This window comes from Falco punctatus, assembly GCF_963210335.1.
Source record: "Falco punctatus genome assembly, chromosome: 6".
Taxonomy (NCBI): Eukaryota; Metazoa; Chordata; class Aves; order Falconiformes; family Falconidae; genus Falco; species Falco punctatus.
The window spans coordinates 41,612,248-41,637,584 of NC_137585.1; the positions used below are offsets into that span (position 1 = coordinate 41,612,248).

The window sequence follows — 25,337 nt, forward strand, 5'->3', positions numbered from 1 at the left end:
TTGTTTTTCAAGAGAGCTGATTATATCTTCCATTATGGTGAGAAATTCATAATTTGGAATTCTTTACATTAATGAATGAGAACAGCTAGGGTTGGAAAATAAAGATAGATAATTAATCAGACTGGCAGTTTTGACAGTCAAAATAGACATATTATGGTTAGGTATTTCGTTTATAACAAATACCTACCCTCTGTATAAATATGTTTTCCTTCTAGCATTACTATGCAGCTGACTGACGAATGTGAAAAAAACCCAAACCAACCCAAATTAAAAAAAAAAAAAAAAAAACAAAAAAAAAAAACCAAACACCCAAAAAACAACCCCAACCCAGGAAAAAAGAGGTTTACATCACCTTCAAGATTACAACATAAGAAATAATTTGGTAGCCTGGTTTCCTCTAATGCTAATGCTCAAAAAATATATGTCTAGCAATCACCTAAACTACAAATTAAATTATTCCCATTGACAGAGGCAAACACATACTCAGGCAGACAGGAGTGAAATAGGGAAAAGTTGGGTGAGCAAAACACATCTTTAAATAAAGTGCATTTGATAGGTGTGCTAAACTTGCACTAGAAATTTTCTTCAAAGTTTAGTGTCTTTCATTCCTCCTGCATTATATCAGGACTTAGGTTTCATAGAATTAAAAATATAATTACATGACAATTTTATTATCATTACCAGTGAAAATCTTCCTTTCTGATTTTTAGCTTTAAAAATTAACTTTCTTTCCTTATGTTGACCTCACAAAACCACTTCAAAATCTGTTAAGATACACATGGCATTTTTTAATATATTTCCCTCTCTGTGACATTGCAAGCCTCCTCACAAGCCATTTTTAACATTATGAAAAATTTTAGACCATTTAAAATTCCACAGCGAATCATGTGAAATCAAACCTAAACAATCCAGTGTATTCTCATTTGTCTGCACAGCAGCCAGCTCTAGTGGACTGTACAAAGATTAGAAACAAGGAACTCCCAGATTTTATTCATACCTTTCCTACTAACTGGCTTTCACACTCTGCAGTTCTACAGATTTTACACTGTCTAGTCATGCCCTACTTATTTTCCTGAGGCGTGTAAATATTATCACCCAAATTACAGCTAAGGAAAACTAACTATGCTTATCAGTTGTCTGAGGTCACAAACGAGTTGGTATCATTACCACTATTAAAACACGTGCACCTTAAGTGCGTTTCTAGATAGGTTGAGACAGGAAAAGGCGACTAGTGGGTCTAACTGGTGCCTACTTGAGGCAAGTTCCTGAAAGGTGCTCAAAAAAGTTTTCTTCTGGATAAGGTTCCAAAAAAAATGCAACTTCCAAAATCACTAATCATCTCCTGACTTTTATATTTATCTGTAACACATAAGCATGATAAATGATTTATGAAAATTTCTGATTTTTATTGCAAGAGTTTTGCAGGTCCATGGAAAATTTACAGCCCTGGAAGATAAAATGCCACCACCAGAATTTTCATAAAACCTGTACTGCACTCAGTTCTAAGTAATTTTTTTTCTAATGAGGACACAGGTATTTAATACTTGATTTTTAAAAAGACCAGATGCAAACTGATCTGATGGAAATTTTCAGACAACTCTGCATGACATTCATCTGTAATACAATAACTTACCTACCTGAAATTACACTGAACTGTATTTGTTTAGTACCTGTGTTCTGTAGAGGATGGTTCTGGCCTTTGTTACACAAATGAATTTAGTCATCTATTTTCCCCTCTAATTCCATTTGGTTGGTCACTCTTCATCCTGAAACCATCTGACTCTTATCTGTTGTGTCCTGTGTGATACTTGGTGAATTGCTAGCATGGTAACACTGCAGAAGACAGAAAGTCACCATCTTAGGAGTATCGTAACACATAAGAGAAACAATAGAAGCGACAATAATAGCTGTTACCTATGCACACAACTGGGTTCCAACATGTCCAACATTCCATTCTAAGCTTCACTTTGCGTGTGGTCTTAAAGAAAAACTTTATCTTGCATCATCCTCTCAGTGGCCATTAATAAGGATTTATCTACATACTAAATATAGAAGTTGGATGAACTAATTAAGGCTTGTACAGCATGTGTGATTTAATGCTTGCAAATAATAATGTTTAAGACCATACTTTTAAATTGTCATTATTCATCATATAAAACAAACAAAACAAAAAATTAAGATTTTCTGAGTGTAGGTCAATCAAGAGGTACTACTCTGTGATTGTCACCAACTTTAATAGAAGTTATTAGAATTTTAAAAATCCCTATCTCCAAAAACTTACATCTCTCTGCTGAAATCAATACACATTCAGCAACACATCTGAGCCTTTTGCCTGCAGGTAAAATACTAATTTTTCATCAGTAAAATAGAAAATCCTCACTGACCAGCAAGAATTTTCCTCTGTAACACCATTGTGTTTCTTTGAAATGCATCTTCTCAGCCTGGTTCTACATCATATTAGTGTTTCAGATTAGCTTCAGCTTAACCTAAGTAATACTCTTTCCTTAGATGGTGTAGTATTACATGCATCTATTACTCGTTTTATTTACTCCTTTGGAATGAAATTGCTGTCCACCCTCCTGGAATAGTAGATAATTAACTCCTTAGAAATAAGGTTTGTGTTTTGGTAGATGACAAGCTCTTCCTGAAAGTGAACAAATATGTACAAAGATTATTATAAAAGGTATGCAACCATTTTGACCCCTGAGACAAAGCTGAGAAGCAAGACCAGAAAATAAATTGTAATGCATGAACTCTGGCTCAAAAAGTAAAAACTCCTTTGATAGTTCATAAATACATCTCCCACTCAAGGAAAATTAAAAACATAGAGAAGAATGGGTTCCACCATTACCAAACAAGCACCATCTTTTCAACCTAAAAATTTAACACAGATAGCACCACTGATTCTAAACAAGGTTTTATCTACCCCCTCCAACATACATACCAAATGCCTGGTAGTCCTGAATCAAAAAGCACCTTTATAGCTTCAAATAGACTTTTCTCCGAGTATGCTCATCCAAGACGACAAGTATTAGACATCTCACATGATCCCATGAAACTGACAGTGTGGGTCATACACAGTTCATTCAGATAAGCAGCTGATCTCCAAGAGCTTTTCCAGTCCAAACCTAAATGCTGAGCATTTTCAGTTTTGCCTCACCAAGGCTTAAAATGTACAGCAGCGTACTCAACTGTACAGCAGCAGAGATGTTCAAGCTAATACTCGAATCACTGTGCTAACCAGGTGTGATGAGAAACTACTGAAGGAGGGGAGGAAGGGAGGGAACATGGTAATGCAAGGTCAGTATCAGATAGATGAAGTCTCTAATCTAATTCATTACTCTCTACTGTAATATAAAACCTGAGAGAATAATTGAATGTTTCTTTCACTGGGGAGGGGCCTCTGACTGTCAGCATGGGAAGAACTCCCTCTATATCCGTACGTATGAATGGATATATATGGTCTGTCCTTCTACCTCTGAACCAGAGATGAGCCGATTAAAGAGAGGCGGACATAAAGAGCAGGCAAAGTAAACCTTTACCTCCCATATAGAAACATTATGCTAACTGCTATGGCACTAAAACATTGACAGTAAAAGCTGTCAAAAACTGGAAAGGAAAATCAAAAAAAAAAAATACATTTAAATAACAACAGATTTGTAACACAACTGTTTCATCATCAAACAGTACTCCAGGTTCAGATGTGTTGTATGTCAACAGAGAATACTAAGGGTTGTGGTAAACGTAGGGCCAGCATGAATTACACTGGCAAAAAACATTTCTCAAGCTATTTGTGCCTAAACAGGACAGCCCTACAGCATCAAGAGGAACTGTGTGAAGAAGGCAGATTATCTATACCCTCTTTCTTTCAGTTTGCTACTTCCCCAGCTACAACTTGCGCTAAACAATAGAGCTTCAACAAGTTTGGGTAAGGTTTATGTGAAAAACCCAAGGAAGTGGCATCAGTGGAAGAAATAGCAGTGGAGTTAGCTTTCTTCGCATGACATCACTGGGCAGATAAGACAATGATAGATCCAGATATCCTTGTGATGATGGGTAACGTTTGAAGTGTTTAAGTGAACCAAGACCCATTCTCAGAAGTGACCAAATCTAGCACCCAAGAGCAGAGAGGTCCTGATCTTACAGAAAATCAATGGGGCATAAATTTCTGTTCTACTTAGCAACCAGGAAATCATATACAAAGTGAAACCCTGGTATGTAAACACTACAAGTATATATGCTTTGTATTTATTTTCGTATTTGGATGAGGAGCTCTTCTGCCCCTGTGCAGCACAATGTGCTAGATCAGTACTACACCTTAACTGCAGAGAAGTCTGTGCCCTTCCCCTTACTCCGTCTTTGGCTGAGCATTTCCTCACATCACTGCACTTCCAAAGTGTGATGCAAGCTGAGCTTTCCTCACACTTCCAAATAGCACCTTTAAGAGATGTGTATAAAAAGAAATCCCTTTCAGTTTATCCATGTTATGGAGGCTTAGTCCTGCAGGAAACTGTCCTTTTTCCTTCACTGCCTCAGAGGTACAGCCCGTCCCTGCTGACCACACTGGGATTTGCAGGCGGGTGCGGCATGGCCTCGCTACCTCTTGCATGTGTTGCTCTCCAGGGGACACACTGACAAGCACATACACGTTCTGGGGACTATGATTATTTCTGGTTGTCACACGAGGTCAAAGAACAGTACAAAACCTCCTCATAACTCTTGAAAAAGATAACAAGATCTCACTCTTCTCTTTCTGGCCAAGAAAAATATGTTGGGGCCACATTCCTAGTAGCTGCTCTTCTGGAACCAAACCAGGCCTTATGGTGATCTAATGGTTACCTAGGCCTTGTGCTGTCCCTCTGCATGAGCGAGATTTCAGCAGCCCAGGAGAGTAATACTACCTGAAGATCTCTCAAATACTAGAAGCAGTTCAGCACAGGTTTTGTCTGCCTGACATTTAATCTCAGTTTTTCTAAAGGCTTGGGGCATCAGAGCAAGTACCCCTGCCTCCTGCTCAAATGCCTCACACACACAGACACAGTCAGACCAACCTCTTTGTTTAAACTCTGAGGTCTTAGGGGTAGAGACTGACATTTTATGATCTGGATGTGAAGAGTCTACTGTGAAACAGGGCCCTGATCTGGGACCTCTGGGCAATGCTGCAAGACAAGCACTAATTACAGAGGTGTCATCTTGTTACCTGAGCAAGTGACTGTAAAGTCTTCATTCTGCTTCTGGCTCTTCTTCCAACTACCTTTGCTGCCTTGACTTAGCTTTAAACCCTCCTCCTGTAAGCACAGATTTTATTCCTCATTTGCTTATCTGATAACTCTCAAGAATTATATATGCATGTAGCAAATGGTCATTAAAATCTTTCTTCAAAAAAGCAAAAACCTCGAGTTTCTCAAAAAGATGTACAAGCACTAGATCTAATAAACAAAGCAGCAGATTAAAGATATACATATATGTATGTCCCTTTTTGGTCCCTCTTTACAGGTAGGCAGACCAAGACAAAGTAATGAGCCACAAATTCCAACTCCCCAACTTCTGCTTTAAACAGTGTCAAGGATTTTAAGCTAACTTCCTTTTCAAAGTTTCAAACAAGTTCACAAAGATACAATTATAAAGAAAAAAAAAGTTATTCCATAGCTCTTCAATCATACAAGACCCTTTTTACTAACTGCATAAGCAAAGTTTCATTCTCAAAATTCAGTATCAAAAGCTGATGTTAAATACACAGAAATTTAAATACTTGAGATAATGACACATCTTAAGAATTTGGTAGTTTGCTTTGTTCTTGACACTGCCACCCCCACCCCCCCCCCCCTTTTTCTGTAGTCACAAGACTTTCAGCCCCTTCTTACTACCACAACACCTCTCTGCCATTAAAGGCATTAATTTATTTTTTTCAGGGGGGAGGGGGGAGGAGGGTGAACCGAGAAGAAAGTGCTAGATGTTCACAGTAATGGTTCCTTTGGTATGTTAATTTGTATTACCTATTTAAAGCTTTAGATTATGACTTTCTTTTCCTGAGGAATATAATGTCACATCAGCAAACAAGTGAGATTCATGCAATTAGTATGAAGATATTTTAAAAGTCCTAAAAGAGAAACAGTTTCACTGCTGAACAGGGTGGAACTGTGCTTTGTGACTTAACACTGTTCAGGTAATTGATGGCAGTAACAAAATTTCTGGTTTAATACTAATAAATTTACAGCTTTGGTAAAAGCAGGTCCTTGTAAAAGTTCATGTCCAACTTTCCAGATCTTCTAAACATAAAATGGCCACATGGAAAATACATAAAAGTTTTCCTATTTCCAGACACATTAGCAAAATACACTGTTTAATCAGTAACCTACAGTATTAATAATTCTAAAATAGTATTCTATTTTTGAACTGTGACTGTTACAGTCTTTTTGATTTCTATTCCACGTAACAAGCTAAGTTAGTATTTTCACACAATCCCAACAAATACAGCTGCCCCAGAATAACTTTCACTATATGAATATGAAAAACAAAAGCCAAACATGGAAAAAAATCAGGACATTTTTACAAGACTTTTTTAGGATCCAGTTATATTCCCTCTGGAAAAGGTTTTCCCTTGCATACCCTTAAATACAAACTAAATTTCAGTGGAGAGCACCTGTCAAAGTGGGGAAGAGATTACAAGTGATTTTTCAGTTCCCACTGAGCTAAAACTTCAGTGACCAGTTTCTGTTCAGTCTTAGCTAGACGGGTTCAGCCACTGTAAATTCCATAGGGGCCAAGCAAACCTACTCCACTCCAAGCACATATAGTCTTTATAAATCGAGTGCCATCCTAGCACTTAAATTGATTACATAACTCTTTTTCTTCATTTCACAGCTGGTGTGCACGACATGTGGAAGCACGCACAACACGAGGGGCAAAGTCCCCATGAAGGAACTTCGCCGGAGCCAGCCCAGGGACCACAGCTGTCTCACCCTGAATAGTTTTCTAGGCAAAAAAACCCCAACCCAACAAGAGAAAAAACCCACCAACCCCCCCCCAATAAACAATACACCAAAGCCATAGGCAGTCAAGTCCAGCTCAGACTAAAGGCTAACCAAAGCAGGCATGCCCCCTGCCCACGCTGGAAGACCCGTGCTCTCCTGCCTCCCAGGCTCATAGACAGCGGACGAATTCAGGGACAGGTCGGCCCTAAGCGATTGCAGGCTGCGGCTCGCTCTCCCAGGGAAACGGGGGGAAAGCGGACGGCGAAGGGCCCGGAGCCCGGCCCGGCCCGGCCGTGAGAGACTCGGGGAGCTTCTTCCCAGCACGGGTGAGGGGCTCCAGGCTGCCCCGGCCGCCAGCCCCTGCGGCCGCAGGCAGGACCCCCACGCCGGGGCCGCCAGCCCTCCCTTCCAGCCCCGGCCGAGCCTCACCTTGTTAACACGGGGGGCTTCCAGCGTCCGCCTTGGTTTAGACGGGGCAGTTTTGAAGTCGGGAAGAGCTACCTTTCTCCTTACTGAAAATACTGCCCGAGAGTCAAAGGAGACAGAGCGAAGAGGGGCGAGACAGGCCCGGGGCAGGGGGGAGCGCCCCTTCCTCCGCACACGCCGCCCGCTGCCCCCCGCCCGGCGCCCGCCCGCAGGTGAGCGCCGCGGTGCAGCTGCAGGGAGCGGCAAGGACCGGGGCAACGCATCCTCCCCCCAGAACAACAATCAAAGTATAAAAGAAATCCATCCCATACCGCCCTCCCTTTTCCTCCACGTACCCACGCACTTTACCTGTTTTTATGCCGGGTTTTTAATAAATTCCTTCCAAAGGGAGCCATGATCCCAGCGGCAGAAGCATAACATCAGCGATCCCCAAACAATTCGAGGGTGTTCCCTTCTCCCCTATTTTTTTCCCTGAGAGCCTTCCAGCTTGTTAATAGTCACTGAGCGTAGCGATGAGCTGGAAGTTGTGCAATTTACTGCTAACTTTGAACTCCGGGTTGTTGCTGCTGCTGCACCTTTGGAGTCCTGCCCAGCTGCAAACTTGAAGGAGGCGTTTAGGAGCAGGAAAAAGAAGGGGGGTGGGGGGGGGCGGAATACGCACTTGCTCCTGTGATGTGAAGTTATGCACAGAACTTGCTAAACTTTCAGGCTTGTCACCCTCAGGGCACCAGCCATCGAATAGGCAAGAAAGGGGTTTTCTCCAGTGGGGAACTCTGTAAAAACACAAAACAGAAGGACTGGAAACTTTCCCGGGGAGTCTCCAGCCACCTCAGGTCAAGCCGTTCAGCTGAACACTCGCGTTAATGAAGGGCAAGCAACAGTTGCCACACCAGTTCTCAGTACATATAAACCTGCCTTTTCAGTACCTCTTTACAAGGTGTTGGACGAGTAATGGGAAGATGAAGGGAAAAAAGTCAGACCCCTGTGGCCCCTTTGCCCTCCCTGGATTTTTAAGTAAATAACCTATTTGCATGAAAGCCTTCGCAGACTAAAAGCACCTCCGAAAACCTCTTAAGCGTGGCCTAGCAGAGCACAACTGAGGCAGCAACACGAAAGTCTCTGTTCCTAATGCTACATCGCAGGACCTTTTTGTTATTATTTTAAGCTGGCTGCACCAGAAGGGAAATGAACTCACACTACAGTTCCTGTTCGCTGGAATCCCCTGAGAACGAGACATTTGGAGTAAAGCTTCAGAAGGGAAAACTCCCGCCCTCTCCTGCCCCCCCCCCCCTTCCTCCAATCAGGAGTAGGGTGAAAATGCACCCATTGTACCCCAAGGCTGATGCTGGTGGGTGAAGGTCCCTGGGCCAGCAGGCAGGTGAGAAGTCCCCAGCACAGCCCTAGCCCATCCTAGCTCTCTACTTTCTGCAGTTAATTTAACAGGTACATATTAGATGTAAATCACTCCTTTTTTTCCTTTTTTTTTTCTTGGTTCTCACATATTACAGGGCAAATTCTTTATGTGGCTGCCCAAAGGTGCAGCACAATAGGGAATTGTTCTATTAACCAGGGGGTGGGGGTGGGGGTGGGGGGGAATATGATTAAATAGGAGCCTACCAGAATAAGGGCTTATCTGAAAAAAAGACTTTTTCTTTTTCTACAATTCCCCTTTCCTCCCTTAGTCAAGGTAGTCACAGAAGCCTGAAGAAAACAAAGCAAAGGCCCATTCCATGGGTTACCTATTACTGGCAACTCTGGGAATACCCCACATATTTTCAGTTCAGTCCCACGCCTCTAAATTCTCTGAGCTGTAACTACAAAGCGAGGGACCAGAGCCTCTTCAAAGCCTTGTTTGGGTAATCATCCAAATAACAAAAAAATAGGGAAGCTGAAACAAAAGAACTTTCAGATTTCTTATCCTGCTGCCAGGGTAGATTTTAAGTAACCTGATTTTGGCATTATGAACATAAGCCCAAACACATAAGTCCATAAAAGTATTTCCTTTTGCTTTGTATCAGGTTATATATGCCATGAAGAGGGGATTTTCTTATATCCAAAGGACCAGGAAAATTTTTCAGTCCCTAACCGATGTTCAAGATGTATTTGGCATAAAAATCAAATCAGTGAAGAGTTTGCTAGAGAGTAATTAATATTTAAATAACTTTTTATTGGCATAGGTAAAATGAAATAGCTTTATCTACAGAGTAATATTCACTTTTCTCTTCATTATGAAAATAAATGGGAACTCAACAATATTTGTAGCTGTTTTATGACTTCTGAATAGTCATCTCAGTTTAAATTTATTCAAATATTAAAATACCATGTAAATTGTTCCTCTTCTACTAGCAAATGCAAAGTAGTTTTCAACCAAATATATGTAATGTGGGAACTCTGTCCCTCAATGCAAGTAAACCAAAATGTTTGTTACATTCATGTAGCTATGCAAAGAATTGTAGGATAGACTCCAGCATAATAAGAAGACATTTTCCCCACAGCTGAGGGGGAAAAGAAGGCTTTCAGTCTATGCACTTTTACAATTGGGCTAACCAAAACCAGGAAGAAAGTAAGTGAAGTGGGTGTATGATGAAGTCTTACAAAGTAATAAAGGGGAGAATCTTAAGAATGAGGAACATTGCTCTTTTCTAAAAACACCATAAAGAACTGAATACATGCTGTTTCACTTGGTATTCAATTAATCTGTAGAACCCAAACCAAAGTATCATAGGGGGTAAAAAGACTTAGTGAGTTTATACAAATACATACACAAAACCATAAAAATACATGGATATTTCTCTCAGTAAGAGAAGGGGCATGGTTTTCCATTCCTCAGCACATAAATAGTCTCTGAATAGAGTACAAATAGTAGCAAAACATTTCAGAAGGACAGGTTAATTTTGTAGGCAGTGTTGACACAACAATTCTGTTAGCTTGCCCTTAAACTTCCAAAGTGCCTCAAACTATCTGTATCTGTATGTACACGTCTTTAGTTTTCTTTAAACTCCAGCTCTGATCTTCCAGGAATATTGGGCCAACATTCCAGACGAGGGCCCTGGCACTTCCCAGCATGCCATGTAGACATAAAAAGCAACCACTACTCAAGTCTTGAGTATGATCACCTTCTAATCATGCTTTCTTCATGCAAAAATCTAAAAGGTGAATAGCTGGTAACATTGCATTTTTTCACTGTGAGCTGTTAAGCTCAGCCAAATAGTTTTCCAACAGTATCTTACCCCTAGGAGAATTAATTAATGAATGACAGATAGTTCAGTTTGCAGGACTCATTTTCTGAAAAGACATCCATAAAATACATCCTTAGAATACATATGTACTGAACTTGCAATCATCAGAAAGACATGTCAGCAATTCACTCTGGTATTTAAGGAAAGAAAGGGAATTATAAATACTAGAGTATCACCTGCCACCTGGGTAAACTTACTAAACAATAAATCTGGATGCAATTCTTGGGTGCTTGATCAGAAAGCAGCTCAAGGTTAATAAACGGAAATGTTTCATCTGCCATCTTCCAAAGCAGCTCACACTGAACGTTGTATATATCTCTTTGGCAGAAATACTGCAGCACAGCAGTGCTTTAAACCCAGCTTTAACCCAGCTTTCAAACCCAGCTTTAACCATATGAATCCATGGGTACAGTTTCAAATTAATTTCTTACATGCAAGAAGGAGCAGGTGTGCTACCGCTCTGTCCTTTCTTTGCTTATCTCTTACCCAACACTTGGTTCCAGTGCCTATCTTACACAGTCTCTGGGATCTCATCTGATCTCCTGGTAAGCTGACATAACTCGTTCAAGTTCCAAGCCAGCAACAAAAGTTTGTTCCTTCTGTTTTGGGCTCACTGGTGAGGTAAGTTGGCTTACCTCTGGATCAGACAAGATCAGTCAGACAGTGTGACTTCCAGAGCTGATGCAAGGGAGGAGCTGAACTATAAGGAGGACTAAGAGAACAAAAGAGAGGAAGCAAAGTGAAAGGAGGACTTGGAAATAGCAGGAGGGAGCAAGACCTCCTCCTTTCGCTGTGTGGTAGTATGGCTCAGCAGCTCGGTGAAACCTGTTCTAAGAGTGAGTTTTTATGAAATTACTTCATCTAATCTAATGGCATGCTGTCCTTAAAAGTGGGGAGGTCTCATTCCTCTCCCACCAGCCACAGACCCCTGACCCTTTCCTTGTGTCAGGTCTGGCTGTCAACAGACTTAGTGCTCACACCATTCAACTTTTTAAATGGATGGAAAATGGACTTGACACAGGAAAGTGAATAAAGAGAGTTTAGTTGGGCTAACTAGATAAATTGGCTTATTGAGGTGTCAGACAATTGACAGGACTGGCATGTGAGGAGAGAAACAGGACCACTGTGGCCAAGAATGTGGGCAGAGAGATGTGGCCAAGAATGTGGGCAGAGAGATGTGGGAGGAAGATGTCTTGTCTGAGCAGCCCTGAGCAGCTGGATTGGCTCAGCCATGTTGTGTAACTTCATTCTGGCTGCAGCAGTGAGCAGCTCAATGGAGGCGGCAAAAGCTGCCTTAGGAACAGAATAAATTGCCCGTTCCTTGCTCTAGATTACTGTGCATAGGTGCCTCTGGTACCTTGGCTGCCTCATTTTAAACCATCATAAATATTTGTGTCTACTTTAAGTACATCTGAGTATATGAATACAAGACACTAACTACATGGTCCAACAGAGTAAGAGGGAAAGGTCAGTGCTGGGATTATAACTGGTTAAAAGGTGGGAAACTGGGTGATCCATCTTCAGAGAAGCTATGGGTTTGTGCTACTCAATTTACTCACTAGACAAGATTCGCAGAAGGGAGTCAGAAGACTGGTGGCTGATGATAAACTGGCAGGTGAAGGTCATGTTCATGCGTGCAGAGTAATACACTGAGAAGAAAATCTAAACAAACCTTTAAATTTACTGTCACATCTCAGAAATGTAATTTACTTGGGGCAGTTCACACAAAGCCTTAGGTCAATGTTCTGTACGGGTAAAACCAAACCCCAAACCAAACAAACAAAAAAAGAGAGTTGACAATTAATAAGGAAGGAATACAGAATGAAGTGGAAAAACTCATTATGACACTGTAAACTTTCATTCTGAAACTACATTTTGAGTACCCCAGGTACCCCATCTGAAAAGGGGGGTGGGGCGTGGGGGGAGCAAATGGCAGCAAAAGAGTTTTAATATACAGAATAGCTTAATATGTGAGGAGAAATCAAGTAGAGAGATAAGACTTGAATCTGAAGAAAGGTGAATATCTCATTATTATTGAAGTCTATAATAATCTGTATCATGGACAAAATAAATAGGGAGCAGTTGTTTTTCACTGTATAAGTACAAGGGCCTGATGAAAGAGATAGCCAGACAGCAAAGTTAAAATAAACACACACAAAAAGATTTTAATTGTAAGTAAATGACAGAATTGCCCTCTGACTGCAAGAGTCAGGGAGAACAAAAGCACAAAAGAATTAAAAAAAAGAGATTAGGCAAAAACATGTGGCCAATATAGGTCACAGAAAAATCACTGGATTTCTTGGGTATTTATCACCTCAGTCCAGCTGTTTCTCAAACCTTTCCTCCTTTTCCTTTCCTTCCCCTACAGCCCACTGACTACTGGCATAGCCTTAAGTACAGTAAACCTCACAGGTTACTTTTGACTTATAGATTGGGTCCAGATGTACCACCAGCTCAGCTGCTGTGACCTCTGTAGAGGGCTTCCATGTATGGAGTTTCCAGTGCTTTAATGTAGCAGCAGACAAAACAGGCAGCTTGTCCATCTGAAAGCAGGTTTTATTTTTTATTTTCTACAGATCCCAAGTACTCCTAAGTGTTGCTAAGGCAAGGAGCAACTCCCCAGATACAGAGTCAAGTTGTTTGCCTGCACATGACTGTCCCAGTCAGCACATTCTTCATCCAGCCCCAAATCTCTTTCTCTCCGTGCTTTCATTAGGTACTGAGAAAATGCCCTGTGACTGAATTTACCATTTTCTCCATTTCCAACACTTTCCCCCTTTGTGTGCGCCCACTCTTTCTGTAAGGGTGTAAAGGTTTGTCAGCTAGGTACTTAATCTGCAATAAAGAGGCTGAAGAAAATTAAGTGAGCATTGAGTTTTATGAAAGCATATCCTTCTGTTGCAGGGTCTATTAAATATAATGGTCCAAATAAGCTTTCAGCTCTGAAAATCCTTGAACTGCTGATTAGCTGATGCTGTGAGTAAAAAGACTACATCATACTTGTCTTGCTTTTACACTCTTCCCTAAACATTCTCTAGTGCCCACTGTCAGGGACAGGATATGATGCCAGCAAGGCATTTGGTGTGATCTAGCAGAGCAGCTATTCTGTTAATGATTGGATGTAACATGACAATGACTCCTCTCCTTCTTACCTTTCTCCAGCTGTCTAAGAGATCATTTTTCTTCACTCTGCAATTTTGATTAAAATGTGTTAAGAGACGTGAACTAAATTCTCAGCTCCTACAGATTTGCACAGTAATCATGGAAACAGCAGACAGGGTTAAATAAATCTAATACCCTTCACTTTTTTTTTTTTTTTAATTCTCTTATGAAACGTATATTATTAGTTTTCACAACAGTTTTTGCAGCATGCTATTGTGGCATCCAAATCAGTCAAAGAGAATAGTTAAGGTGAACTGCTGTGTACCAAGCTGCCATGCCTGGATCAACGATACTTGGTGTAGGGGATTTATCGCAAAACCTAAACCTGATCTGAGCACAGCTCCAGGAACCCTAGCTCAAACTGCATCTGTTGTGAAAGGCACCTTGGAAACACACCAGGTACACCACAGAGATTTACTATTACTGGAAGGATTTAGAAATTGAGGAGACACAAAGAAAATAATTTTCCTTATTTGAAAATACGACAAAAATACTTTTCTGACACAAATACAGGGTTCTAAATATCTTTAATAAAACTTCTTCTAGATAGCATTTTTTTCTTTCAAAAGATATCTGCTAAATCTGCGTAATGTACTATAACCTACTTCCATGTTCTGAGAAAAGTTGCTTATTCTTATGCTGCCTACATACAAGGGTAAGCAATGACAGTCCTTGAAGCACTAAATGAGAAAAAATGAGCACAGGATTTGTAGAAAAGCAATTGATGGTATTATTTTCAATGTTTGGAAGACTTTTAAACACACAGAAAGCAAAGGAATACAGGAAGAATCTATGGAAATATTCTCAGAACAGTCCTCAACTTTAAACCTCCATTAATCATGATATGCTTCGCACTCCAATATGTGGTTAATAAAAGGAATATTAATTGTATGCCTTTTGGTCTGCAATGCTAATTTCTGTCCCATTCATTTCATATTTCATGGTTTTCTGAGTTTTATATTTAGTTAGGACTCTCACAAGATCTTGGTTCACACAGTAGGTGAATAAATGGTTTCAAACCACGAACTGGAGAATAACATTATTGTTCCTTCTATTCCTACTTAAATTTTGATCACCGAAGCTTTAAGAAGGACAAGGACCATGCTTCCACCAGACAGCCTCAGAGGTAAGGAGTGTTCATGGCCTAGGCATAGATCTTACCTCTTTTTTTGAATCTTGTATTGAAAATTGCTTCCTAACAGGGTGATACATTCTCACTGGAATTAAAGATCACCATTGACATGCTCACGGCCAGGTTTGATTCCTCAAATACACATATATACAGGGGTAATATTTTATTTTTCTTGTGGCTGTATTTTAGAAGCCTCTTGCTCAACTGAGTTGGATCAATTGTTTCATTATTTAATTTTGGGTCATTGTTTAATATTTCAAAAGCGGAACTCATTTTTAGGTAATTTAAGTAGATTTTACAGTATTTAGAAGAACTGACTTTTGCCACTGAAAATAATTTTCAGAAAGAAACAAGCCTCCCAGTGTGCTCTTATCTGCTGAATGAGAACATCTTTTAGAGACAAACATCTGAGACAAATGCCCCCTGGAGGTGTGCACTACTCCAGTCATTACGGAGGCAGTTTGCAAGTGCTTTAATGCCAGTCCCTGAGATCCTGTCAGTACCTGCACCCATTAAGCCTATCACTTTTCAACTTTACACCAAAAGCCTTGATATTGTTTTCCTGATGTACACTTCCAGCGTGCCTGTTCTCGTCTTCCTGCACAGAGAGAGATATCTTCTCCAGATGTTGGCTCACATGTGGGCCAGACATACATTAAGATACAAGCCCTCTTCCCTTGCTAGATTTCAGCCATGCATGGAAAATATTCAAACCCTACCTAAATGGCAGAATAACTCCATCCCTGCAGTCTGTTTTAACAAAGGACAGAAACAAATGTTTACACCCCGCTACCCCCATCTCATGTCATCTAGGGGAACATGGAAAGTATCACAGATAATTCCACAGTGGCAGAAAGCTGCTGTTTCATAATATTACACTGGCACACTGCCAGTTCATGAATTACTTTTAAAGGAAATTAGGGCATCGTGAAGAATAACAAATCTTCTAATACACAACATATGAAAATTCTGGGCTGAAGCAGCTTCTAAATCTTTCTCTCACTCCATTTCTTATTTAAAAAAAAAAAGAAAAATCAGCAAGGTAGGAATCTGCATATGATGTAATACCTGGAGACAATTAAATTCACATTTCTGTGTGGTTTTGAAGCTTTTGCATAGAAGCCAGTGGGAGTTTTGCCTGATCAAGGCCTTCTTACACAAACGAACAACTGCAAATGTGTTAGGAAAGACTGATCTCTGGGTCAGCGAATCACAAGTGGTTTGTCTCCTTTAAACCTCTTGGGACTGTTCGGTAATTCATAACCAAAAGAATTTCTTACTTTCATCCCAGCTGGAAAGCAGATTTATTGCACAGAACATTAACTTAAGAATAAACCTGGTGTTAACTTCAGAATCAAGCAATTCAAATAGGACCAATTTAAGACAGAAATGAAAAAAACCAACAACAAACCAAAACCCATAAAAAAAACCCCTGTATTGAGCTTACTCTCCAGATGGGGCAGAATATTTTATATTGTATTGTCTAGTGTCTTTGTCTATTTAAAAAATAATAGTACAATCAAAACTCTCTTAAGTCCTTCAGAAATCTAAGACACATTTGCTCTCTCACAGATTTAGCTTAGTTCCAATAAGGAACATAGGTTTCTAATGAAAGTTTTAGGAGCATTTTACATGCTTGAATGTTTCTGTCAGAGATGCCAGAGATGGCATTCCATACCAGTTAATATCAGGAAGATTTTCAAAGGGCTAAAAGCCATGTGGGGTATATGCGTGCATCTGACAGACCCAAAAGAAGCAGCAGGATGAGACAGTTTACATAGCAGAGATACATATGTCAAGATGCACATCTTGACCTGAAGATGTTAACTGGTGTATAATTCCTCACAATGGAGGCTTACTTCTTTGTAAATGATTGCTCTTCAGAAACTCTTGTGCCTCTTGGTCAAGTATATTTTTTTCCCCACCTAACTTATTTCAGCATAAAAATTGCACAAGGCCCAGGAAGCTAAACGCTACAGCATAAAAGGAATGCATTCCACTGGTTTCTTCCCTACCCTGCTGGCTGCTAGTATCTTCATTCCTGAAGCAGTATGAAGGAAATACAGTTACCTAATAAAAAGGTATAGAGGCTTGTGACTTCGCATTACCTCAGTCCAAATCCAAAAAGTTGTTTAGACAATTAACTCCCACTGCTTTTAATATGTATGGATACTTTTCCTATTCAAGCCTAGCTCCCTTGTGCTAGAAGTTGTAGCATTATGGGGGAGGTGGTCAGTCCCTGACTGTGACTATGACTGTGCAGGCCTGTGTAACGATTTGAAGGCCTTACTCAAATAAATTCTAGTTGGTTGGGCACCTAAATATATGACTGGGACACCTACACTATCAGCTACATAACCACAAATGATATGATCTGGCAGGAAAGTGCTGCCATTGAATTATATATGCAAAAGTGCAGGTTCAGCACTGCAAATATGAATGACATCTAGCAGCAGTGTGTGGTGGCAGCGGGGAGCTGCAATGGTTGTCACGCCTGGCAGAGAAGTGTCCTATTCTCTTACCTCCTCTGTAGTGACAAATGTACAGGATCACCCAGCACAGGCTATCTGAAGTCAGCATTACATCTGAACTACCTTTTAGAAACAAATGTGAAATAATAGCCAACTCCTTATCTCTGTTTCTGAGAAACTTTGGAGAGTAGTGAAGTGGTCAATGTTGTCCTGTGTTCTCTAGCTGAGTATCCGAAAACCCATAAAGAGGATTAATCAAATGCATCTGCCACTTTAACTGAGGCAGTGGTCCCTGAGGCACATCCTTTTTCTCTGAGGCAGTGGTCCCTAAGGCACATTCTTTTTCTCTGTGGCTTTAGACCAGGGGTCCTCAAACTACAGCCCGCGGGCCAGATACAGCCCCCCAGGGTCCTCGATCTGGCCCCCGGTATTTACAGACACACATACACCCGCCCCGCCGGGGGTTGGGGGGGAAATCAAGCAGCCGCAGATGACTGCCTGCCACTTCCTCCACCCGCCGGCCCCCTGGTTAAAAAGTTTGAGGACCCCTGCTTTAGACTATAGGGAGTAGGAGCTACCTATGCTGTATTTGTGCAAGCCTGCCACAGATAACGTGCCACACCTGCTAGATTTTCAAACTCCTTCACACCTTTTAACACCCCTTAGCTCCATAGGGATGCTATAATATTATTATTCTGCATTAAGACTTCAGGTGGCTGTTAGCACAACAGCCTGTGTAAAAAACCCTTTTCCCTTTAGTGATATTCATTGAAACAGGGGCAGAGAGATTCACTTTCAATGCTTTACCTTGCTTATAAAGATATGGCCCTATGGAGTGAGGCTATTGCAACTACATCTATGCAAAGCTATCCTTTACTTGCTAGCCCTAACAATGAGTATCAAACTGTCTCACTCGTTACCAAGCTGGAGCACTTGTTTATCCAGGAGAGACTGGGGACAACAAGAAGCAAAGGAGGAAGAAATTGAAGTTTGTCTCTTTGCTTTAAATATTTATTCCTGATTTTAAAAGGTTTCAGTTTTACCTAAATCAGTAATGTAAAATGTTACAGAGCACCACCAGGTAAATGTAATGCTCTTCAAACCTACTTGTAATCTTCAACTGCTAACATATTTTCAGTCGCTGCCCAAAGTATTCCATAGGTATCTCACCAAAATCAAGAGTTGCAATCCAGGCCTCACTGTTTAAATCAACAGTTCATGTTCCTCAGTGTGGGTACATGAAATTTACAGATACAGACAAGCTTAAGTTTTAGCATTTGAGTCATGCTAGTCATGTTCTTAAAATTAGGCATGTATGGAAGTGTTTGCAGGATTGGGGCTACATCATCGAGTGATTAGAAAACAGTCCCCTCTGGGTCTCAATTAAACATGGCTCCAGTAGCACAAATCAATGCACCAGGGGGGTGGTTTGAAGCTGAGATCATGTCTACAGCACAAGGCATGGCTGACATCAGCATGTTAATCTGGGGTGTGAGCATGCTGTGCTTACTGGATCCCCTAGTTTACCTGCAGTTACGACAGCACAACTGTTTTCTTGCCAGTCTAGCGTATTTCTGTCAGGAGGAAGAGGGGGGAGAGAGGGAGAGGAGTGAGTAAACCAAAATTTGATGCCGTTATGATATGGATGGCGATCACAGATGTGGAACTACTGTCATGAGACCTGTCCAGGAGGATGCACTGCTCTGGATGGTTTTGATAAGGGATAAAAGTAAAGATCACAGCTCTTCAGCGTTCCCTGTGATAAGCCTTACCAGTAAAAACAAGGCTGATACAGGCTGCCACAGATGACAAACACTTTTTTTTCCCCCCTGAGCAGTGTGTATTTATGAGCTGTATTCTAGTTTAGACATAGCTATAGTTAATCAATGTTTGTAATGTGCTGAAATTGAAAGGTGTTATGCAAATGCAAAATATTCTTCAGATGCAAAGCCTTATTTTATTTTTCAGAAAGGTTGCTTGCTTTTTTTGTCAGTTATGTTTTTGCTTATGTTGTAAATGATTGGTTGCCTGTGTTTGCTGTTGTAACATGTATTCTTATTACTACTTTGTTTGTCTTTATTGGGATGTCTGCTTTTCAATCTCCAAGGAATTTCTTAATGCTATGCATGCAAATTTCAGTTCACAGATGTGCAAATTACATAGATGCTTTCCATCCCTCATAGGTAAAAAGGGTGGAAGTTACAGAAGGGGTGTATACTTGGAATATGCATGCTGGCACAGCACTGAAACCACAGCTCTTTGAATTCGTATTTTGCTTCTGAGGATTACTCCTAAATCAAAACCAATCAGATTTAAAAATGTTTTTTTCAAATGGTCTACTCATAAATGGTTAAACCAAGTACCTTGTATATGAAGAATAAATTTAAAGTAGTGCTTCTGCCCTGCTTGATAAAATTTTCTAAAGAAGGAAAAATAACTAACAAATTGAGTAAGGGAAACACTTCTATAAAATAAGGAAGTGATTCTTAGGCTTTTCTTATGTTGCAGTAGAACTGTGGAAGACTGTTCATGATTCTTGAGGCTCACTTTTACTAAAATAAAAAAAGGAAAAAAAAAAAAAAAGAAAAAATAAGAGGTTGCAGCTTTTTAGGAAACCTCTTAAGGACTCCTGGAAAAAAGCCCATATCTGACCAAGATAAAGAACTCAGCATAATCTCACTGATTTACAGTAATAATAACATGTTGCCTCTCCACTGTGCACAGAGGAAATACTCCTCAGTATTTTTAACTAAAAATCTCTTCATGCCTGTGTGATTCTAAATAACTACTTAAACTTAAATTGTCTCTTGGGTATAAGGAAACAGCAAAATTATTTAAGAAACTTGTGAAGGTGGCAGGAAAGACAAAATAGAATGATTTAAAGAGTTTCAAAGTGCAGAGTCCAATTCCTACGTACGTGACATGATTAAAACAGTGCAATACAACAGTGCACACTGCATGCCTTCAGTTACCATGTTCCAGGGAAAACTGAAGAATTGCAGACAAAACATGAATATCATGGGGAAAAGAGAGTCACCCTTTGAATTCAGATCAATTTAATTTTGCTCTTTCAGAAATTGTGGATAATCATTGGTATCTGGTTAGTCCAACAGTAACACTATTAAAACAGTAATTTTGCATCTTGTAACTATTTCATCTGTTTAACACAGTATTTCAAAGTGTGATCATTCTGATGAACAGTGGATTACATGAATATGCAATCTTCCACAAAGTTATATCAGGCTTTTCACCCATGTCCATTGTATATATTATATCCTGACTCTTAAATATATTCATAGCCCACTGGAGAGAAATGTAAAATTGATTAACTTAAGTATTTGGGGAAAATATGTAATCAGAACGATGCAGTCTGGCCTGGGAATGCATTGCTGAGAGGTGAAAGTAAGGAGGAGGTGCCCAAAGCATAACTCCCATGACACACTGTGGTGGCACTTCTAACTGCACTGTTTGCTTTCTCACATAGGTGGATTCCAGTAAAAGAAAAAAAAAAAAGAAAAAGAAAAAAAAAAGACATAGAAATTAGGAGTAGGAGGGAAGATTATCTTCTTATGGTCTTTTTTATTGAAAATTACTTTTCCTAAACAATTTCAAAACAGTAACATATACATACCACCAAAAGGCTCACATATTTGGTGGTTTTAGCTGTAGGTGTGTAGACGCATACATGTTGTATTTGCTTTATAGCACTGGAAACACAGAGTGTTTTTTCATGAGAAGGATTAGAGAATGTCAGAGTCCTGAAAATGTAATGGCTGTGCTTTAATGGGGAAAAAAATGAAGTCAAGAGAAGAGATGATACTTCATTCTTCTAAGATGATACTTTAAAATTTTCTGTGATTTGAGAATCATGATCTACTGGGGTACTGAGATGTTGCTGTTTGAAATGTCAAAGCATCTAGAAGAAAAGCTCTGCCTGCAGGTAGACCTTGTGTAGAGGTTACACTGAATGCCACTTTCAATTTCAGACTCTGGAACTTTAAAACATAAATGTCCAAGAAATTTCTGCTGATTTGCAGCTCCTTATAAAATTGGCATAGATTTGCTGCATATTAAGATATAGGGTTCTGCTGATTTGCAGCTCCTTATAAAATGTGGCATAGATTTGCTGCATATTAAGATAAGCAACAATGTGGTTGCTTATATGTTTGGGATTTTTCTACAGCAATATTGAATATTTTTCAGCTGACTCCTCAAGTTTTCCTTAAAATGCACAATCTCACAAGTCTAAAAATTCAAGTCACAGAATGGCTAAAGGAGACTGGGTTTAAAGTAGAGAGGTTGCTTAATGTCTTACTTAAGAATGATCCAGTGTGTTAAGCACCATCTCCTTTTTAATTTTGAATTTTTTTCTGGTATCATCTGCAGCAAGGTGATCTCTGGGATTTTCAGCAGTCGAATACGCCATCATTTTTTGAGCATCACTGTCCTGACTAAACAGAATAAAAGCCCTAGACCTATTTTAAGCTCAGAGAAAGAGAAGCTGAGAACTCACAATGTCTGAGAAATTCAGCTGCAGTGTCTGACTATGCTTTATGCTTTACATGTGCTTTGAGTACCCTTCCCTGTCTGTCCTGCTGCTATGTTTGACTTGTTGTCCCTTGACGTAACATGGAATTAATTGGAGTCACCAGTTTTCTGCCCAGCATATTAACCTAAACTACTGATAACCTGACTGTTGTAGGGGCAAAGCAGCTTAACTACCACAACTAAATTCAAATTTGAGATCGTGAGTGAGCATCTGGAGCCAGTTTGCTGTATGAAATTTGATCTTGCTGACCACCTCCAGAATCATTCCTCTTCTAGTTTCCATACTTCTGTAACTACCACAAGGTTTGGCTAAAAAACATAAAAAAATCTAAAAATCCACGAAAAATTCTCAGACAGTAATACATTTAATGACACAATTGAACAGCTTGAATTGCCTTCATTCTCACTGTGTTTATTTCTGTTCCCTAGGCAGAAGACTGCTAGCTGGAACCTCCAGGGTTCCTTATTATAGTCTCCAGTACCTTCTACTGCAGGATCATTAGCAGAATGGCTTCTCCTTCTGTTTGGTGATTACAGCTTCTGTGTTTGGTGCCATCCATATGTTATGATGGTAGTTTTATGTTCCACTGACAAAGTAAATAGAGGCTCCTGTATATGTTCTTTCATGAATTTGACATTTGCTTGTTGTTTCATGATCTACAGATGCCTCACACTTGCAAATGGAGATGATTTATTGGCCTGGACAGGATCTTTAAATCGTAGGTTGAGGGAAAGTAAAGCTAAACTGAGTTTCTGAAGCTGAGTGGCACTGATGAATAGTTCTAAATGTTTTATTTGGCTGAAGAATATTTAAAAAGAAAGCAGAAGAGAAAAAGAGGGACAGATCTGTGAATAGAGGGGTTTTCTTGTAGAAGGTTCTCTAGAGCACATTTCTCACTAGGAGAAATGTGGTATGAAGATGACTTGAGGAAGTCAAGGTGATTTAGGGAATTAATAGTTGAAAGGGTTAAAATTCTAGTATGCAATTCTTAATGGAGCAATAGAACCTACAGATGTAGGAAAGAGGTAGAAAGTGTAAGTAAAGGAGCATCTGAGAAACAGAACACAGTTCAGTTCTGCTGAGAAAAAAACATTAATTCTCCAAAATCAGTTGTGCCTGATCCAGGGGACTTGAAGATAATATGTCAAGAACATTCAACGTGATAAGAAAACAAAGAAGATTTTTAACACTGAAGTTTCTGCCTTGCCATTTTTGGGGGTGGGGTGGGGGAGGGTGAGGTGGGGGCGAGGGAGGTAGAAAAGAAAAAGAAGAGGTGAAAATGGAGCAATGACAAAAAGGATTATGGCCATACATCCCATACATTAATCCTCTTGAAATCACTACTAATTAGTATTTCAGCATTAAAAAAAAAAAAAAAGGGGGGGGGGGCAACAATTAGGTGATCACAGATTTTAATGGCAGGAAAAATGTCGATTACTCTCTTCCCAAGAAAAAACCAAACTTCATTCCTATAAATTCCAGTTACGTAAGAATATGAGCAATTACACTATTGAAGAAACCTGTGACGGAGAGCAGGCACTAGAAAATATCTATGAAATACGATTCTCATCCATAGAGCTTTCTGAACTGCAGAACACCCACAGAGCAAAATCAGCTGCAGATTGGTCTTGCTACATCATGGAAATAATAGAAAATAGGACTAGAGGGGAGTGTGAGTGGCCTTCTAATCTAACCTCTGTGCTAAGGCAGATAGATGAGCAATAGCTGAAAATTTCTGGCAGACCAGCAACAGCCCATACAGTGTGATGAATGAACACGTTTTGGGGGTTTTATTTGCTTGCTTGCTTGTTTGTTTTAAAATTCTCTCAGTAGGACAGAAAGATGTATTTCCAACTGTATGCAAAAATCCGTGATCTTAAAATAGCTAATACCAGCAGAATCACACACCTTATTTCTGCATGTATTAATAAACCAAAACAACATTCAAACCCAGATTTTGTTGTGCTGCTAAAGTTGATTCAGGGAAGAAGGCATTCAGTTCACTAAAGTTTTCTCACCAGGTGTTCCTTGTGGTAGGATTTTGAAAATTCTGCGTGTTTTTTGTGTCTGCGGCACCTATTCAGTCGCACAGCTAGGCACAGAGGGTACGGGAGGCAAGCAGCACCCTTCACTCCTCTTTGCATTTTAAAGGAAACTTTCTGCAGCGAAGAGAACATCTCCGCCAGCAGCACCCACCATTCACGGAGTGTGTTCCTGCTCTCTGTGGCATGTGTATCTGTCCCTAAATGTATTCACAGAGATCGAAATGTTCCGCAGTGTAGTATCTGCATTCAACAGATGGAGCATTTGCCTGTATCTGAGAAAAAAATCACAGTAAAAGCAGTAGCGCGGTGGAGGCTGACATTTATATACTCATACGTTAAAGATTACCCTGCTCTCCCCTCCATTTGGGATAATTTCCGCGGTTTTTACAGCTCAGGAGCTGAGAACTAGAAGGCAGGAGAGCCCGGCACGGACACCGGTCCCCGTGCACGCAGGGAGGGCAGGGGGTGCGATGAAGAGACGCCCCCCCCCCCCCCCCTCCGCCCCGACCAGTCCGCGCTGGCTCCGCGCCCGCGCCGCGCCACCTCCCGCTTCGGGTGCCCTGCGTACTTTACTGGGTCTGGAGCTCTGGATGCTGCTCAGGGAGCCTGTCCTTTGCTGGTCGTGGAGGAAAGATGTCTATTGTGAAAAGCAACCGGGAAAAGTACATGTTAGGAGCAGCGCCCCTTAAAAGCGCGCACTCTCTCGCACCCGTAGCTGATGCCTCACGGCAAGCGCTCCGCAGAAGTAACAGCGAGTCTCGCCGAGTCGGGTATCACAATCTTTTGCGCATCTATCAAAAATCCCTCACAACTGACTTCTTTCCCGTTATCTTTCTCCATCTCTCCCACAGCCTTTCCCCTCTCCGCGCCCCGCTACCCGTGCCCGATGTAACCACCCCTGCCCATGCACGATGCCAGACCCCCCTGCCCAGCCCCGGTTTGACACCCCTGTCCCTGTCCGGTGTCACACCCCTGCCCGTGACCGGTGTGCGGGTCTCTCCCCGTTTTCCCCCTCGCTGTAGGGACAGGTAGAACAGATGACACACTAAGCGCATCGGACGGCGCCCGCGCCAGGACCGCAGCGCTGCGCGCGGCCTTAGGCGGGGCCGTTTCCCGCCCCTGACGCAGCTCAGAGCGCGCGGCAGCGGTCTGAGCAACTGCGGTAACTTTGTTTTTCTTTAATAATAATAATAAAATAAAAAAATATATGTCGGAGCTTTTCCAGCTCAGAGGATAGTTCCCATTCGGGAGAAGCCCGTTCCGCCCGCGCCCCGCGGCGGTGGGTGCGGGGGTTCGCTGCGCGACCCGCGGGGCTCCGCATGCGTCAGGCGGCGAGTGG

The 25,337-nt window shown here is 40.9% G+C and overlaps 1 protein-coding gene across 5 annotated transcripts in view; it reads right to left on the bottom strand.

The window, feature by feature from the left end:
• Positions 1-21,407, bottom strand: part of RASSF9 (Ras association domain family member 9) — a 45,142-nt gene extending 23,735 nt beyond the window's left edge. The window contains exons 1-2 of one of the 5 annotated variants that reach the window (XM_080394207.1): positions 8,733-21,407; positions 7,749-8,173 (exon numbers count right to left, since the gene is read on the bottom strand). In XM_080394207.1, the coding sequence (XP_080250333.1) occupies positions 7,749-7,795 (47 nt within the window). In that variant the 5' untranslated portion in view covers positions 7,796-8,173; positions 8,733-21,407. Of the gene's footprint in view, positions 1-1,637 lie in introns of all 5 variants that reach the window. The other 4 variants (XM_080394211.1, XM_080394210.1, XM_080394209.1 and 1 more) reach the window with 4 other exon arrangements.
• Between the last annotated feature and the right edge of the window lie 3,930 nt (positions 21,408-25,337).